This window comes from Rutilus rutilus, assembly GCF_951802725.1.
Source record: "Rutilus rutilus genome assembly, chromosome: 17".
Taxonomy (NCBI): Eukaryota; Metazoa; Chordata; class Actinopteri; order Cypriniformes; family Leuciscidae; genus Rutilus; species Rutilus rutilus.
The window spans coordinates 34,311,053-34,328,502 of NC_140230.1; the positions used below are offsets into that span (position 1 = coordinate 34,311,053).

The 17,450-nt window shown below is 38.5% G+C and overlaps 2 protein-coding genes across 3 annotated transcripts; both read left to right on the plus strand.

The window, feature by feature from the left end:
• Nucleotides 1-224: 224 nt before the first annotated feature.
• Nucleotides 225-3,924, plus strand: LOC311275949 (leukocyte elastase inhibitor-like). The gene is made up of 8 exons (XM_084385312.1): nucleotides 225-269; nucleotides 412-588; nucleotides 1,102-1,254; nucleotides 1,392-1,544; nucleotides 1,641-1,758; nucleotides 1,947-2,089; nucleotides 2,195-2,362; nucleotides 2,904-3,924. Exons 2-8 carry the CDS (start codon nucleotides 421-423, stop codon nucleotides 3,300-3,302), a joined length of 1,302 nt encoding a protein of 433 aa, XP_084241438.1. The 5' UTR covers nucleotides 225-269; nucleotides 412-420; the 3' UTR covers nucleotides 3,303-3,924.
• Nucleotides 3,925-12,380: 8,456 nt separating this feature from the next.
• LOC311275958 (leukocyte elastase inhibitor-like) lies at nucleotides 12,381-16,176 on the plus strand. Of its 2 annotated transcripts, XM_084385332.1 has the most exons (7): nucleotides 12,381-12,432; nucleotides 12,559-12,735; nucleotides 12,936-13,115; nucleotides 13,229-13,346; nucleotides 14,212-14,354; nucleotides 14,436-14,603; nucleotides 15,311-16,176. In XM_084385332.1, exons 2-7 carry the CDS (start codon nucleotides 12,568-12,570, stop codon nucleotides 15,725-15,727), a joined length of 1,194 nt encoding a protein of 397 aa, XP_084241458.1. In that variant the 5' UTR covers nucleotides 12,381-12,432; nucleotides 12,559-12,567; the 3' UTR covers nucleotides 15,728-16,176. The 2 variants fall into 2 exon arrangements, with proteins under 2 accessions (XP_084241458.1, XP_084241457.1); XM_084385331.1 differs by having other exon boundaries at nucleotides 12,381-12,735.
• Nucleotides 16,177-17,450: the final 1,274 nt, after the last annotated feature.

Consider the following 17,450-nt stretch of genomic DNA (forward strand, 5'->3'; position numbering starts at 1 on the left):
TATGAACAGTGCAAATGTTACAGCATTGGCCACACCAGCTATAGGCAATATTTTACAGACTGTATTGAAACATAAATTATATGTCACTTAATTTGTCAGTAGGCTATATAAATTACAGAAACTGTTTCAGTCTTACGGAAGGGCTGAATTCGGATTAAATCCTGGGCGTTTTAGGGCGAGGCATCATTTATTAGAAGGACACCCATAACCACAGATTCATTCTCCTCAGACACGCTGGGAAACTTCATCATTTCTGACGACTACTCTAGGTAATGCTTTTAGATTATGCATGCAATTTACTCACACAGAAATTCTTAACATTTATTGATTATAACAGATCTGATAGAAGTTGTTTGTGTGCCATGATGAACCTTTAAATCTGCTGTTATTCAAACTACTATTTCTTTCTAGCTTGTGAAAATGGAGTCTTTGGCTTTAGCAAACACACAGTTCTCCCTCAACCTGTTCAAGAAGATCAGCGGAGGAAAAGCATCAGAAAATGTGTTCTTCTCTCCTGTCAGCATCTCCTCGGCTCTGGCCATGGTGTCGCTCGGTGCAAGAGGAAACACAGCGGCTCAGATGATTAAGGTGATCTCACACTTATGCACGTTTTTTTTTATTTGTTATGCCAGTTGTTTTTCCTTTAATCAAAAGGACAGATTTCTATACATGGAATGTATCTTGTTCTTGCATTCATTCAAATGGAATTCAAGCCAGGATTCTCGATTCCGTTTAGAATGTCACACAATCCTGTTCTGATGTGTGAGTTTTCCTGTGATGATGAGACTTGTGCATGTAGAGACAAGACCAACGTAGTCTCATGTTGCAGTTTCACTTAAAGGTCGGGACACTGAAAATGATGGTCATTATGGGTTGGGCTGTTTGGGTTGTTACAGTTTCAGTTGTGAATTAACGCTCAAGTCTGTGTCATTTTAATTGAATAAAGATACCAACGTGTCTGGAGTAAATCGAGGCTTGGATGTGTTTGATGCATCATGTTCAGTGTTTTAACTATCTGAGCAGAGCATTCACAATAGATGTTGAAGTTATCCGAATAGTGAGGTTATCTTTATTACTTCTACCCACAATAATGCTGTGCAGGTCTTGGGCTTTACCAATCCTCCCAAACCCGACGCCGCTACTCCAGGATATCATCAACAAACCCAGAAGCCCCAGATAGCATGTGGCGTCAAGGGTCAACATGAACCCATGACGCAACAAACCCAGAAGTTTGACATACCTGCCGAACTCAAGGTTCAGAATGAGTATTTACATGAAACACTAACCTCATGACTTTATGATTGTAATAACAGCGGTATATGTATTGTAGTTGTTTTTCGGTTGATCTTGCTATTTTTAATGCAGCTGATTTATATTGTTGATGCAAACAGAAATGTCCTCAGCCGGTACCTGGACAAAAGACTGAGGACCAAATTCATTCTGGCTTCAACAAGTTTATGAGAGAGCTGAACAAACCAGGAGTCCCGTATGTGTTGAGTCTCGCCAACCGCCTCTACGGAGAGCAATCCTACCAGTTTGTTGAGGTAAGACTCGAATAATCCTGTTATTAAAGGACAGGTTTCTGGAAATGTTCTCAAATCTAATATCATTTGCATTTTAATCGGTTTGCTATTTTTCAGAAATTCCTCAATGACGCAAAAAGCTACTATGAAGCCGGACTGGAGAAGGTGGACTTCAAGAACAAATCAGAGGCTGCTCGTGTCAACATCAACAAATGGGTGGAGACAAAAACACAAGGTGAAATCCAGCATAAACTTCAAACTTACTCTAAACGCTGTTAATGCAGCACTTTAGGTTCAGCGAAAATGTCTTTTCAAGGGCCATGTTTGGCTTCATGGGTTCTTGAGTTGAGCTTTATAGTAACAATATCAAACCAACCAGTTCAAATCACTGCTCAAAGTGAACAATGTCCATTTGTATTTTAGAGAAGATCAAAGACTTGGTGCCACAGGGAGCCATCGATGGGATGACGAAACTGGTTTTGGTGAACGCCATCTACTTCAAGGGAAACTGGGAGAAGCAATTTCCAAAGGGATCCACCAGAGATGGGCAGTTTAAGCTGAACAAGGTGGGATTTCATGCTCTTGTTTTTTTCTGCCGTATTTAAAAAATTTTGTGCATAACAGTCAGGAAATATGAGAGGTTATAATGTGTTTCCATTGATAATTGGCAGAATCGAACTAAACCAGTGAAGATGATGAATCAAAAGGCGCAGTTTCCTGTAACCTACATCCCAGAGATCGACAGTCAGGTTCTGGAGCTGCCGTATGTCGGGAAGAATCTCAGTATGTTGATCATCCTTCCTAACGAGATGGAAGACGACACCACTGGCCTTCAGAAGGTGAGACAGCACAGACTTTGCTTGTAAACACTCTTAAAAATGGGCTCTATAGAGGGATGCTTTTGCAGTGATGCAATAGAAGAGTGTGAATAATATTCTGTGAATAATAACCATTTCCACTATAAAGAACCTTTTGTGCAATGGATAGGTTCCATGAATGCTAAAGGTTCTTCATGGAACCATCAATGCAAATAATGACCTTTGATTTTTAAGAGCGTAGAAAAAACATTTTGGTTTCCCAAAGAACCTTTCTGAGATCAGTTCTTAAAATAACCATTTTTCTTCTTAGCGTGAAGTTAAAAATCGAAAGAACCTTTTCCCACAATAAAGAACCTTTTGTTGAATGAAAAGGTGGATGTTAAAGGAACCATTGCTGCCAATAAAGAACATTTATTTTTAAGCATGTATATCGTGTGTTGTTTCATTACTGGTTAATGGCAAATACATAAGTTCTTTGGATTCATGTTAGGTTCATATGCTTTTGAGAAACATTTATACAATTTTTATGCAAAACATACATTAACACGACTGTCTTATCCAGCTTGAAAAGGCACTGACCTACGAGAAGTTCGTGCAATGGACCAAACCCAGCAACATGCGTCAACAAGAGGTTGAAGTGTCTCTGCCCAGATTCAAGATGGAGGAAAAATACGACATGAAGAGTCTTCTGATCAGCATGGGAATGGAGGATGTTTTCGACATGCAGAAGGTGAATCTTTCAGGCATGTCCTCCAACAATGACCTGGTGCTGTCGAAGGTGATCCATAAAGCCTTTGTTGAAGTCAACGAGGAAGGAACCGAAGCGGCTGCAGCCACCGGCGCCATCGTCGCAATACGCTCCTTTCCACAGATGTTTAACGCAGACCACCCGTTCCTTTTCTTCATCCGGCATAATCCCTCCAATGCCATTCTGTTCTATGGACGCTTCTGTTCTCCTTAAAGATAGTAATGATGACATGATAATTCTAGATTACTGTTTTCCTCTTATAAATAAAGTCAATAGTAAATAATTGAGTGAGATTGTCTATGCATTTACTATATATATACAAAATCATGTGAGCTAAGTGTTTACACATTTACTTATTTACTTGGAAATGGAAGTTATTGACACATATATAATAATTGCATAGACTTCATTGCATATAGTATAAATGTCACGTGCATGCTCACAATTATATTTAATAAGAAAGTATCATTCAATATTGATATAGCAACATTAAGTGTATGGAAGGAAGTGATAAAAAATTACTTCAAAGCAGCTAGAGGGGGCTATACCCTCCATTCATATAATATATCAATAGTGATATCAAATTTGTCACCGTATGCTTTTTACAGTGGCAAAAGTATTGTGGAAGTTACTGATGCTAGCTGTCTGACACATTCTAACAAACATAAATGTGGAACACAATGAGAAAATGTCTATGTTGCATGGAAAAGACTGTATGCCCTCTTCTGGCCTTGAGTTGTGCTGACAAATATGTCATCTTTGCCTTTCTTTACCTGTAGAGGGAGCTCAAACCCAAACATTTTGTCTTGTTGTCTTGTTAAACTTGCATTTTTTCACACCAATGTACACTCCATACTCCATATACTTATGCAATTTAATTATTTTGCTTTTTAATAAATTAGCAAATTATTACAAATCTGGCCCTTGCTTTGTCATTCTAGGGTGTGGGGTTAATGTGGGCAAAAAAAGGGGGGGGGGGGGGTGGGTATGAATACTTTTGCAAGGCACTGTATAAGTGAACTGTATCAAAAATAAGACCCAGTAGTGAAGGAAATACATAAATAACCACTTAAACCAGATATTATCTTAGTTTTGGGAGATGATAGAGTTTGTGGCTCTTACCATTGGAAAAAGGCTAACTTGGATCATGTGAGGCACCTCAACCTATCATATAATGGCAGTGACGTCAGTGACCAGAATTTAGAGTTTTATGATAGTCAGTTATGGTTTACGTTACACAAAGTTTATTGTGGATTAGCACGATGGTCTTGTGAATAAATGTTATATATTGGGTTTTATATCACTAGTAAACGTACAGTAGGTCTGCAATGTTTCTGGGATCTTTGTTAGGCATACATAGCAGTCATAAATCATTACAATTCAAGTCTAATTCCTTTGTTGAAACCTGAAAGCCATAGAGAGAACACATCATTATTGTAATTATTTTTCATTAAACAACAATATAATACAATATTTATAATTAAATTTATAATTTTCTCAGCATCATAGTGCATGTCATTCAAGTCTTATTATAATTGGTAAAACCTGATATCCAAAGAAAAAAAAAAGATATATATTATTTATTTTCTTTAGACAATATACACAATATCACTCATTATTACTCAATACTCTGGTGGTGGTAATGCCGTAAATTAGTCCTTCCTGTCGCGACATTCCCTACTCCGCCTTCTCAAAAAAATAAATAAATAAATTCAAGGTAAAACTTGCATATAGATCCCAACGAAAGTATTGATTAGTGTAAAACATGTTGAAGATTAGCGAACAGGCTGTTGATTCATTAAATAAGCTATTTCCTCACAAAAACTGTTTATTCAGCATAGTGGAGCCTCTCCTCCATTGATATCCATTAAAACAATGGCCTCTTGTTTCCTTCCCTGCGTACCAACAAAGCCAGAGCTTTAGCTTTAACAGTTACGCTTTTATGCGGGCTCAGATGGGCTCTCCCGATCTGCATGGGCTCTTCCTCGGGCATGCCGAAATGCGGTAAGGTGGCACCTCCCGAGCCAGATGCATTGCTGGAGGATGGAGAAATGAGCGACATGAATTTGGCTCACCGGAGTAAGGAGCAGGTGGATTAAGGCAAGGTCTGGAACGGCGGGGTATGGCCACCTCAGCGTCAGGTAGAAGTAATGCAGTTGGGGCCACGGGAGGGTTGTTCTGAAGCTGTTCGAGCTGCTGAGTAATAGAGCCCTGCACGGGCCTCAAATCTAGGCCCGAGCCCGGCCCTGGCCCGAGACGCTCAGGCCCTAGCCCGACCCGTGTCCGACAGCTCATCAGAATTATCAGCCCGAGTCCGACCCGAGCCCGTTTTTTTTTTTTTTTTTTTTTTTTCACAGCGGCAGACTGCCATTAAAATATGTCCGTTTTGTTAGTTATGTTTCTTTTCTTTTCATTTCTTTATTAAGTTAATTTAGACAAATGTTTGGAGCATTTAAAAAAAAAAAAATAATAAAATTCCCAGCAGCAAGCCGAGCCAACAGCGAGTAAAACATGTTTGATCAATTTAGCCTCTCAAATCAACGCTAATACTTTACTTAGCTACAATAAAATCCATAGATATAAAAACACTTCAAGCATATCACACAGACAGTTAGTTTAATGTTTATTTATTAAACCACAGTGAGTAAAATTTTTTGAAATACTGAGGCAGGCTCAGGCTGCTCGCAACAGCGCTCGCAAACGAAATGAGCAGCAGCCTACAATCTAAACAAATTAAATTAAATAAATCAAAAACAAACTTGCAGGTTATCTTACCTCAAAAATGCACCACAGAACATGGCCATTCTTTTTTCCAGTAGTTTCCAACAGTTGAACGAAAATAAAGTCCAATCAAATGAAAAACATCAGTAGTTTCCAACAGTGTAAACGAAAACCAAACGAAAGGTTAGACCAGTCTCTTACAGAGCATCGTGGAGAAAAAGAATAGCATCCACAGTGGAAGATTTTAACCCAGTCCTCTTCTATCACTCGCGATTTTTCTCATATTCTCCATTATTTGCACATGAGGTGAATCGTGGGTCGCGCTGACGGGAAACCTTCTGTGTGTGCGTGCGTGCGTGCGACTGTCATGTCAATCATATGTCAGTGTAATTATAAGATTATGAAAGTTATGAGGTTATTAAACGTCTTTCTATGTTTGTTTTTCTATCGTCGACGTCAACTTCTCATATTTTTTTAATTAATGTCTAAAAATATAAAAAGAAGGATATCCCAAAAAAAGCCCGAGGCCCGGCCCGCATGTGAACTATGACGTGAAAATTGGCCCGAAGCCCGGCCCTAGGGGCATAAAAAAGTCGGGGCCCGTCGGGCTCGGGCTGAAATGCAGGGCTTTACTGAGTAATACTGGCTAGCTGACGTGACATCTCCGAGATGGCCTGATGAGAAGCCGTAAGTTCTTCCTGCTGCCGTCCTAAAAGAATGCCCTGTTGAGCAATGGCTCGACGCAACTCGAGTTCATCCGATAAGTCCATCTTGGTCAGTTGATTCTGCCAGGCTTCGGATAAATGGAGGACTGAATTGCAGGGAGCAAACGTGATAAAGTTTATTAGAAAACTTTAGGAACAAACTTGAACAGTCAATGTGACAGTAAAGATTGTAGAGTATGGTAGCTCCCGTGTTCTCCGCATACACATCAGTGGACACACAGATTGAGGACACTTACCTTTAGTCGATGTCCCTATGATAACAGACCAGCGTGCATCTCATAAATTATTCATTCAAGAACTTTGTGCAAGTTTACTGCAACAATGGAGCTGTGAACTTCACATACTTTTGAAAATCCAGCAATTAGTTGATCCTGGTAAGCGCTCATTGTCACAGTTGTAAACACAACGGCTTTCTTCTTCCACAAGGGGTTTAGGCTTCACGGCATTTGTTTTCTGGCGGACCGATAAAGAACGCGACACAAATGTCTCCCGGACATCCTGCAGAATTCAACCAATCAGATCGCAACTTCGAAACTCCTGAAGTGTTTCCAGAAAAGTATGCCATTATGCATCAGACGTTCAGCCAACGGTCCGTTGGCCTGAGACTAGGTAGCGCGAGCCTCAACAGTGCGACCTTGTTAACAGAAATACACGATGCATTATCAATCGCTGTTTACACTGAATATAATAAAATCAGAAACATTCTCTCATTTTGATGCTTCCCTGGTTATTTTTTGTCACTGAAGTTTTCATCAGGTAAGTTGTTTTAATCAGGTATAATTCTCTTTCACTTGCCATTTAAAAAATTCCACTTGTCCCAGACAAACAGACAAGCGTTAATGTCGTGCCCTGCCTAAATCATTCTTAAACTGAAGTATGTATATGGTTTTCTTTCTTCTGCAGAACACAAGAAGATTTACGCCCAAACAACATTGAACCTCATCAGCTTTCATTTTATGGACAAAAACACATGCAGACACCACTGGCCTTCAGAAGGTGAGACAGCACAGACTTTGCTTGTAAACACTTCAATCACACACTTCATCACACTTCACTTCAATGCAAATTAAAAATGGGCTCTATAGAGGGATGTTTTTGCAGTGATGCAATAGAAGAACCTTTTTTTTTTTCTTAGTGTGAATAATATTCTGTGAATAATAACCATTTCCACTATAAAGAACCTTTTGTGCAATGGATAGGTTCCATGAATGCTAAAGGTTCTTCATGCACATGCATACTTTAAAAAATATTGTAATTTTAACTGTAAAAAGCCTGTAAAATGATACAGAAAAAAACTGTTAATTGGTTAACAGTAAGTTCCCTTTACAGTTATTTTATAGTCATCTGTAATCTTACCTACTGTAATCTTTAATGTAATAATGTTAATGTAATAATACCATGGAAGTTAACTAGTTTCATATGGGGAAACTGATTGCCTTAAATCATTAAGTTAAAAAATATATATTTATACAGACTTATTTAATTTGCCTCCACAAAAAATTATGTCTAATTTATAAAAATACACAAATAATAATTAAAATAAACACTTAATGTGTAATCTTGTGCAGTTCATCATAGCTAATAACAGCTCACATGTATGTGTTAGCAAAACTACATAAATTACAAAAACATAATTAGCAAAGAGATGATCACAGCAACAACACAGTTACTGCCTTTAAAGTCCACATGAATTCAAAATTGACCATATTTACTTTGTTTGCCTAAATTGATCGTTTTGTGGTGAACAATTCATCCATCCAAGTCAATCCACACAAAAAAAAATTTTGGCTTCGTAATCTTTAATCAAAATCTGAAAATGCCCCTCCCCTCTGCATTGGAGGACCTTCCCTGATGACGTATGTTTGACGGCTTGGTTTGGGAAACGCTTAACCACTCCCCTCAAACCGTTAGTCTGTAATGAGCGAGAGATGGAGAGGAGGAGCGCTAGAGTAAAACCCTGCCCTCTGTTCAATATACCTTTTCACTGGGAAATACGTCACAACACTGGAGAAAAGTCGTTTGCAACTTCCGGTTCACGCGGACTTTAAATAAAGCAACATGCAGCATATAGCGTCAATGTTTCTCGGCTCATACTCAACCTAACCACAGGCTCTACTTTTCAGCCCAGAGGTAAACCACAGAACTCAGACAACTGAGACCCTTTTAAATCCCAACAGAGCATTAAACACGAGTAGATCTACTCTGTATCAACTTGTACAAAAAATAAAATAAAATAACACTTTAATTCAACATTTACTCTGGGGACTGATGTATGGCTACATGTTGCATATAATGACTTGACTGCTTTAGACTCTTGCTCCACCCACACAAGTACAGCGGAGAAAATGTCAGAGACAGAGGCTGCGTCTCATTTCGATGGCTGCGTCCAAAGCAAAGTGGCCTTGCTAATTCAGCATTCAACCACATGCGATTTCATGTCATCTAGGCTATACATTACCCATCGCCAAATCATAGAAAAATTCTGTTAAGACAGTTGTACTCATCTTAACAATACACAACAAATCAATATACAGAAAAACAGATTTCTAAAATAATGTATAGGCCACAAATCTGTGAGTAGGCTACAGTTTGCAAAACTGAACAGGTGATATTGTGTGATGTTTAGTTACTATTCCAGCGGGTGGAGTTTACTGGTACTGAATATTACACATCACCTGTGTATACTCCCATTAACTGGAACAGATTTTCACTGGAACTGAATATTACATCCAAATATTGTTATGTAATCAATCAGCATATTGTTGTGTAACTTCACCTATTGGAACAGTATTTCACAATTTTTCACAGGAACTGAATATTACAAACAACTATTGCGAAAGAACGATTTATAAAACGACGATTGCGAATTAGTACGGATTATGAATTTGTTCACTGTTACCTTGTACGTAGTTTATATATATATATATATATATATATATATATATATATATATAGGCCTATATATAAATTTTGCATTCTATTTTGGCTTTCTCGTGTGTCCCTTTTTGTTGTGTCCCTTTTGAGCCACGGGGCTAAACGGGAACGGATTGAAAAACCAAAGCAACTGTAGGCCTATACGGTTTACAAATCTGAGCACAGCTGAGACTTTTTCTCTGGTACTTTTGGCGTAGGATATTTATTTCCGTCAAGGTCAGGCTGCGATGTCAAATGTATTCCCAGGAATGAGTGATGCGCTTTCCGCTTTTAAAGTTTTATAAAACAAGTAAGATAGATATGGCTTGAATGGTTTAAAAGCATTAGCAAGAATAAAAGCGCATCATATAGGCTATGTAACGTAATGCAGCCAAAGGATGGCAGAAAAAAACGGATGCTGCGTATTGCGTTAAATATTTACTTACCACTGAGACTTTTCCCATTTCTACCAGTAACGCTTATTCAGCTTCCCGCGTCTACTACCTGCGCAGATATCGACGGCACAACTGGGTTGTAGGTTGCCAGGTTGAGCTCACAAAAGGGTTGACATTTGTATGATGTGTTGATTGCGCGAGTAGGATAGGTTTCATACAAGATCTGGCAACTGGACAACCTTGGAATAATATATTGATGTGATTATTCATATAACGACGTTTGGGCCATACAAATTGCTGGAGTTTTACGGGAGAAATAACAAAACGGGAGGGAGGCGGGAGATGGGTATGCACGGGAGACTCCCGGGGAAAACGGGTGTGTTGACAGGTGTGCTAGTCTTAGGGTAGAGTGGGGGAAAACGCCCCCCTGGGGTAAAACGCCCCCCACCTGTTTTTCCCAAAATAACCACCAAAAGTAGTCAAGATACATTTTTACTGTTGCTATGCACTACGTTGATAACGGGGATATACAAATCTCTATGGATAAGCTGACACCAGCGACACATTTGAAGAGAATAGGATTACATGGTAAATGCTATAATTTTCAGATATTAGTAAATAAGTGTTTAAGAGAATATTGTTCTGCAGGATATCGCAGTGATGTATGATAGATGAATAGTGAAGTCTGTAGTTTGAGATCATATATTATTTATAAGGAATATAATTATATTTTAAAAATTAAAAAAAAAAATTAAAAACTCATAGCTTGTGGGGTAAAACGCCCCCTACGCTGAGGGGTAAAACGCCCCCCGTGGGGGCATAGTTTCTCTATCATAATTACTATAATAAAATATTTCTGTCTATCAAATCCTTTGTTTTACACTTAATGCAGTATAACTAGGTGGTAAAATCTAAATATTTGAACAAAACATGAAAAAATTACCTCAAGTGAGCATTAACTAGCTAGCTTGCTAGCAAAGTTAGCTCACTGATGGAAGGTAGTTAAATTGGGCTATTTTGGACATTGCTGAAATAAATATTAATATATATACATGTTGATACATTACTTGCCTTTTACCTTTAGAGATTAAAAACTATTGTCTGTTAATTTTGCTGTTGATCTATGAAGCAAACTGGTTGGTAAGAAAGGGGGCATTTTACCCCACCTTGGGGGGCGTTTTACCCCACCGCTGGGGCAAAACGCCCCCTTTGTACAAAAATATTTTCAGTGAAAATACTAATTAATTATGAAGGCTGAGCAATTTTAATATTTGGTGAATAACTCCTGCCATAGTCACTCAAAACCGGGATGGCAATTCTAGTCACATTTATGTTTTGTTTCACTGTAATGTCACATTTTCCTTAAGGGGGGCGTTTTCCCCCACTCTACCCTACTATAAAAGTCAATATCACTCATGAATAAAAACATTTAATATTACTCATAAATATTGTTTTTTCTGTTTTCCCCCAATTATTTCTACTCAATTTTATTTGTTAATGTACCAAATGCCAAATTTTACTTACATTTACTCAGTTCACTTCATACAGTGTATGTAATTGATTTCACTGCATTAAAATGGTATCAATATTTTTAAATGTAAAAATGTTAATCCAAAAAAAAAAATAATGTAGTAAATCATAGTAAAAGTGTTTAGAGTGTTGTCTGTTATTTAACCCAACTGATCTTAATGGTTAATCAAGGAAACATTCTATAGATATTGATTCTATATACAGTTTCTATAGAATTTGTTTGCGATCCACAATTTCCGATATGGATTACCAAATGTAATGAAATTTTACATAAGTGGTTAAAGATAATAACCACCATTATGTTCAAAGTGTGTGTGTGTGTGTGTGTGTGTGTGTGTGTGTGTGTGTGTGTGTGTGTGAGAGAGAGAGAGAGAGAGAGAGAGAGAGAGAGAGAGAGAGAGAGAGAGAGAGATAACAAGGGAGAGGAGACTGTATGACTGTATTGTAATGACTGTACAGTAAAATCTGATTGATCAGAGATGCATCAGTAGAAGGGAGACATATGGCATCAAATACAGCATTTTACATTACAGTATGTTTGCCATACTGTATAATACTGTAAACAGATTACCATGGTAGAGACTGCCACATTACTCACCCTTCATCTGTAAAGGTCAACTACAGTAGCCTATAGATTCAGTCATATGGCACAGTGAAAACATTTACTGTAATCTCAGCAAACTCTGTTCTAGCACAAAACCGTATAACAGTTTCATAACTTCATCACACCTTTTGATAACACACTATAGATACTATTACAAACATTATGGGTTCAGTTACATAAGTACCTTTTAGTTGTGAATTGAACTTACAGTTTAGAGAATGTAAGACTGTTTCGAAAAATGTGCCAAACCGATTGAGATAACCTGTAAATCTGATGCTGTTCCAGGTGGATAAACATCAGTTGAGTGATTACAGGGAATGTTACAAGCTGATTTCCTGATTGGCTTAAAGCCTGGGCGTTTTAGGGTGAGGCAGTATTTATTGGAAGGACATCCACAACTGCTGAATCATTCTCCTCAGACACGCTGGGAAACTTCATAATTTCTGCTCATAGAGGTATTTTTATGTATGCGATTTAAATGGTAACTCACACAGTAATAACATTTGATTAAAACAGATCTAATAACTAGATTGTGTGAAGAAGATTTTCAAATCTGCTGTTGATAAAATATTCTTGCTCAGCTTGTGAAAATGGAGTCTTTGGCTGCAGCAAACACACAGTTCTCCCTCAACCTGTTCAAGAAGATCAGCGGAGGAAACGCATCAGGAAATGTGTTCTACTCTCCTGTCAGCATCTCCTCGGCTCTGGCCATGGTGTCGCTCGGTGCAAGAGGAAACACAGCAGATCAGATGATTAAGGTGATCTCACACTTATGTAGTATGTTTTATGACCAGTAGTTCAGAATTCAAAATGTATATATAGGCTATATGTGTGTGTTTGATGCATCATCATGCTCAGTATTTTAAACTATTATATGCTGTATTTTAATACTATATGTTGAACATATCAGAATAGTGAGGTTATCTTTATTAATTCTACCCACAATAATGCTGTGCAGGTCTTGGGCTTTAAAAACCCTCTCAGACCCGACGCCGCGACTCCAGGACATCATGATTCAGTGGACCAAATTCATTCTAGCTTCAAAAAGTTTATGAGTGATCTGAACAAACCAGGAGTCCCGTATGCGTTGAGTCTTGCCAACCGCCTCTACGGAGAGCAATCCTACCAGTTTGTTGAGGTAAGACTCGAATCAAATAATCCTAGGTTTGGTCTTGTTATTAAAGGAAAAGTTTCTGGAAATGTTCTCAGCTCTAATATCATTTGCACGTCAATCGGTTTGCTATGTTACAGAAATTCCTCAATGACGCAAAAAGCTACTATGAAGCCGGACTGGAGAAGGTGGACTTCAAGAACCAATCAGAGGCTGCTCGCGTCAACATCAACAAATGGGTGGAGAAAAAAACACAAGGTGAAACTTACTCTACAATTAATTGGTTGTGTTTTTGCTGCTTTTTAAGTTCAGCAAAATATTTTTAAGGGCCATGTTCAGCTTTGAGATATTGAGTTGAGGTATTTAGTTTTTTGGAGGTTGAAGTTGTGACTTCAGTGCTCTTTTTATTTGGCGTTTAAGTTTACATTTCCATAAGAACTTTGAGACAGACACTTTAATAGTGTTTTTTGATTTATACTTGGTTAACAATATAGTGTTCACAAGTTCACACTTACATATAATCAGGTATAATATAAAATATGCACATTTGGCGTGCTGTCCAAGGAGAGGGCTCCGAGGTCGTAAATTGGCCCTAACCCAGAACACTCCCACCCATCCCTGACTGGGAATAATCAAGAGTGAGGAGTTGGGGTGGAGGAGGGACACTGGAAAAACTGAGTCTGTCGTGGAACAGGGGTAAGTCGGCTATATAAGCCTCCTCTCGCGCTGATTGAGTAGATTATCTGAATGTGCTTCTCCCGAACTTTGTTAATAAAACGTAATTTAGAGATTGAATCAATTCATTTAGACCTATGAGAATCGATTAAAATCACTGCTTAAAGTGGACAATTTTAATTTCTCTCGAAGTGATTAGCATGGTTATGGGTAATGGGCTGTTGCTTTTATTGTTGCGGCAGAGCAAGTACGGGACTTGCTACTGCCATACACACCCAACACGTTGCTGTGAGCAAGTAAGGCACAAAGGTTGAGCAGAGAGCTCATTGGCTATTGATACAGCAGGAACCAATCAGCTGCGCCCTAGCAATGTGATTATGAACAGGTGAGTTAAAGGACCTATTAGCCTGCGCCATCTAGAGTTTCATACCAGAACTTTGTATTTTAGAGAAGATCAAGGACTTGGTGCCAAAGGGAGTCATCGATGGGATGACGAAACTGGTTTTGGTGAACGCCATCTACTTCAAAGGAGACTGGGAGAAGAAATTCAAAAAAGAAGATACCGGAGATGGGCAGTTTAAGCTGAACAAGGTGAGATTTCATGCTTTTTTAAAATATTTTCGATAGTCACGGAAAGAGCAGTAATAAAGTGTTTCCATTGATGTTTGGCAGATTCAAAATAAACCAGTGAGGATGATGAATCAAAAGGCACACTTTCCTCTGGCCTTCATCCCAGAGATCAACAGTCAGGTTCTGGAGCTGCCGTATGACGGGAAGAATCTCAGTATGTTGATCATCCTTCCTAACAAGATGGAGGACGACACCACTGGCCTTCAGAAGGTGAGAGCACAGATTTTTCTTTTTCTTTTTTGCAAGTAAAAGGCCTTTTTGTAAAGACGTCCACCTTCGCTCATGTTTTTACTGTGAAATCATCTCTGATATTTATAAAGTACACGTAAGAATAACTTTTAAATTATTCTGATGAGCACTTACTGGACTAAAGCAACTTAGGTTTACTTGGTTATCCATAAATAATTTTTTAGAAAAATCGTATTTTAGTATAAAATATGATCTATCAGGCTTTTGATGAGTGTTTATTTGTTCATCTCAGTCATCATTGTATTGCATTGCATTATATGTTTTAAAACTACAGAGCTTTGATCATAAAACTAAACACTTAAATATCATCTTACTAAGACATATTATTGGCAGATATAGAGGGACAACTGATATTATATGTATTTTATGTCGTCTGCTATACTGTTATTAAGATCTCAATGATTTACAGTACAAGCTATCAGAATTTAATTTAGCCTTTTGGCCATATAAATTGCAGCATCTGCACCAAATTACATATTTTTGTTTAGCCTGTACAATAAAATAGTATATAATCAAGTTACTGTCTCGATGACTTGCATTTTGTTTGAATGAAATGGCCGATCCAAACACAAAGAAAAAATCATCACATCATTGATGCTGTACAAACAGACCCCAGTTTATGCAGATAGACACACACACAATTAACAATATCTCACTTTATTATCCAGCTTGAAAAGGCCCTGACCTACGAGAAGCTCATGGAGTGGACCAAACCCAGCAAGATGATCCAAGAGCAAGTTCAAGTGTCTCTGCCTAAATTTAAGATGGAGGAAACCTACGACATGAAGAGTCTTCTGATCAGCATGGGAATGGAGGATGTGTTTGACAAGAAGAAGGTGAACCTTTCAGGCATGTCCTCCAACAACGACCTGGTGGTGTCGGAGGTGATCCATAAAGCCTTTGTTGAAGTAAATGAGAAAGGAACTGAGGCGGCTGCAGCCACCGCCGTCGTCGTGACTTTCGGAAGCTCAAGGTATCCACCCCCTCCCCCAAAAACCTTTATTGCAGACCACCCGTTCCTTTTCTTCATCCGACATAATCCCTCCAATGTCATTCTGTTTTATGGACGCCTCTGTTCTCCTTAGGGATAGTGATGATAACATAATTCTAGATGACTTCTGATGAATAAAATCATTATTAAATAATTGAGTGAAATTGTCTGTATGCATTTACTTTCACAGAGTCATTTAAGAATCTTGATACAGTTCTGTACAAGATACAAAGAACGTAAAATGATTCTTTTTTGATTAATCTGTTCAACATTACATTTTTTTGTATGCTACTTGTATATGGTTCTGTCCTCCATAATTTTCTTGGCATTGAATGTACAAGTTCACAACAAATTTTCACATCTATTCTGTTTACCTCTTGGATGATCACTTTGTCTCTACAAAATCCCCCACAGACGCTCAAAAGTGTTGAGGTCGGGTGAAATACTTGTCGACTGAAGGATTTTAACCATGAGAGAATGTATAGTGTTATTATCATGTTGAAAAAAATTTTGTATTAGCCTACATAAATACAGTGGTCTGTGAATTCATGACATATTTATTAAGAAAAACTCTCCCACTACTTCAGCACTTATTCACGCCTTTATAAGAAATGTGTTACTGAAAAATAACCAAATATCTCTGAAAAGGACAGATGAGAGTACCGGGAGTTTATGCGAGCTGACGTACACTAGAATCAATCACTGTGTGAACAGCAAAACAGAACATGCACGCAACTATTCGATTTTAAACTGTTATAGTCAGGTAAACAACACGTAGCACTGGCAGCGTTACGTCAACGTTCGTTGGTCAAGTCTGTGGAAACACGCAAACAGGCCTGAGAGCAGGCTCTGGCTCCAGAACACGAACCATTCTGGTGGAAAAGGAGTAAGCAGAGACCAGACACTTCTCACTGTACTCCTTCCCCTTGCAATTTTATACATTTTAGATGCTGTTAGATCGATGCATTTCACTTCTGCGCGTTGCGTCTTGCAGTGTGAGATGAAAGCTTAAAGTCGGCATGAAACGGAAGTTGCGATTATCCTTTTTTTTCTGTTGTGATGTAAATCTGAGTTAAACGGCTTCTGAAATGAGAAAAAAAAATAGGGCCGGGCTTGATTTCGGCCATCGGTAATAGACCTTTCACACAACTTCCGTATTTGTGGGCAACAGGTAAACAAATGGGTTAGACATTATGTCTAAGTGGACACGCTAATTATTTGTCATTCTAGTTAACAGTTCAGTAACAGTTAGCCTGATCGCTCTCTACTTACCTTGATACTTATGGACAAATTCCTTGTGGAAAATTTGTACCCTTTATTGATTTTTTTTCTTTTTGGTGACGGAGTTTTCCTCTACGAGTCTTGTAACGTCGGCAAATGTAATATTTGACAAATCCGTTAGCAAAGTTGTGTAGACTCTCTGATCCATTTTCTCTTGCCCGGGTATGTTTTTCTGATGTGTTGACGCTTGACAGGAACTCCACTTCCGCATCGATTATGAATTTCCGGTTATTGTGTGAAAGGTCTATAGATTGGATCGTTGGAAGTTGGGTGTTGCTAACAATATGGAGGCAGATCTGAATGTCAGTTTGAACTCAGTCGTGGAGGATTACTCTCCACCGGACTCACCGCCAGCACCCTCCCATGTATGATTTTTTATTGAGGAGCCCAACGATGATGACGAGAACGAGAACGAAGACAATCAACTGCAGCAAAATTTTACGGACAGAATCAACCCATATTTATTCGAACAACTGTTTCCTGCGAACCCAGAGAGGAACCCAGAGAGGGACCATTGGCAGCTAATGGTCAAGTTC

Excerpts from the sequence above, each read along its gene's own strand:
- LOC311275949 (XM_084385312.1), top strand. The coding sequence starts at position 421 with ATGGAGTCTTTGGCTTTAGCAAACACACAGTTCTCCCTCAACCTGTTC. Across the intron at positions 1,759-1,946 it reads GGTGGAGACAAAAACACAAG|AGAAGATCAAAGACTTGGTG; the intron begins GTGAAATCCAGC and ends TTTGTATTTTAG. Across the intron at positions 2,090-2,194 it reads GGCAGTTTAAGCTGAACAAG|AATCGAACTAAACCAGTGAA; the intron begins GTGGGATTTCAT and ends GATAATTGGCAG.
- LOC311275958 (XM_084385331.1), top strand. The coding sequence starts at position 12,568 with ATGGAGTCTTTGGCTGCAGCAAACACACAGTTCTCCCTCAACCTGTTC. Across the intron at positions 12,736-12,935 it reads CAGCAGATCAGATGATTAAG|GTCTTGGGCTTTAAAAACCC; the intron begins GTGATCTCACAC and ends AATGCTGTGCAG. Across the intron at positions 13,116-13,228 it reads AATCCTACCAGTTTGTTGAG|AAATTCCTCAATGACGCAAA; the intron begins GTAAGACTCGAA and ends GCTATGTTACAG.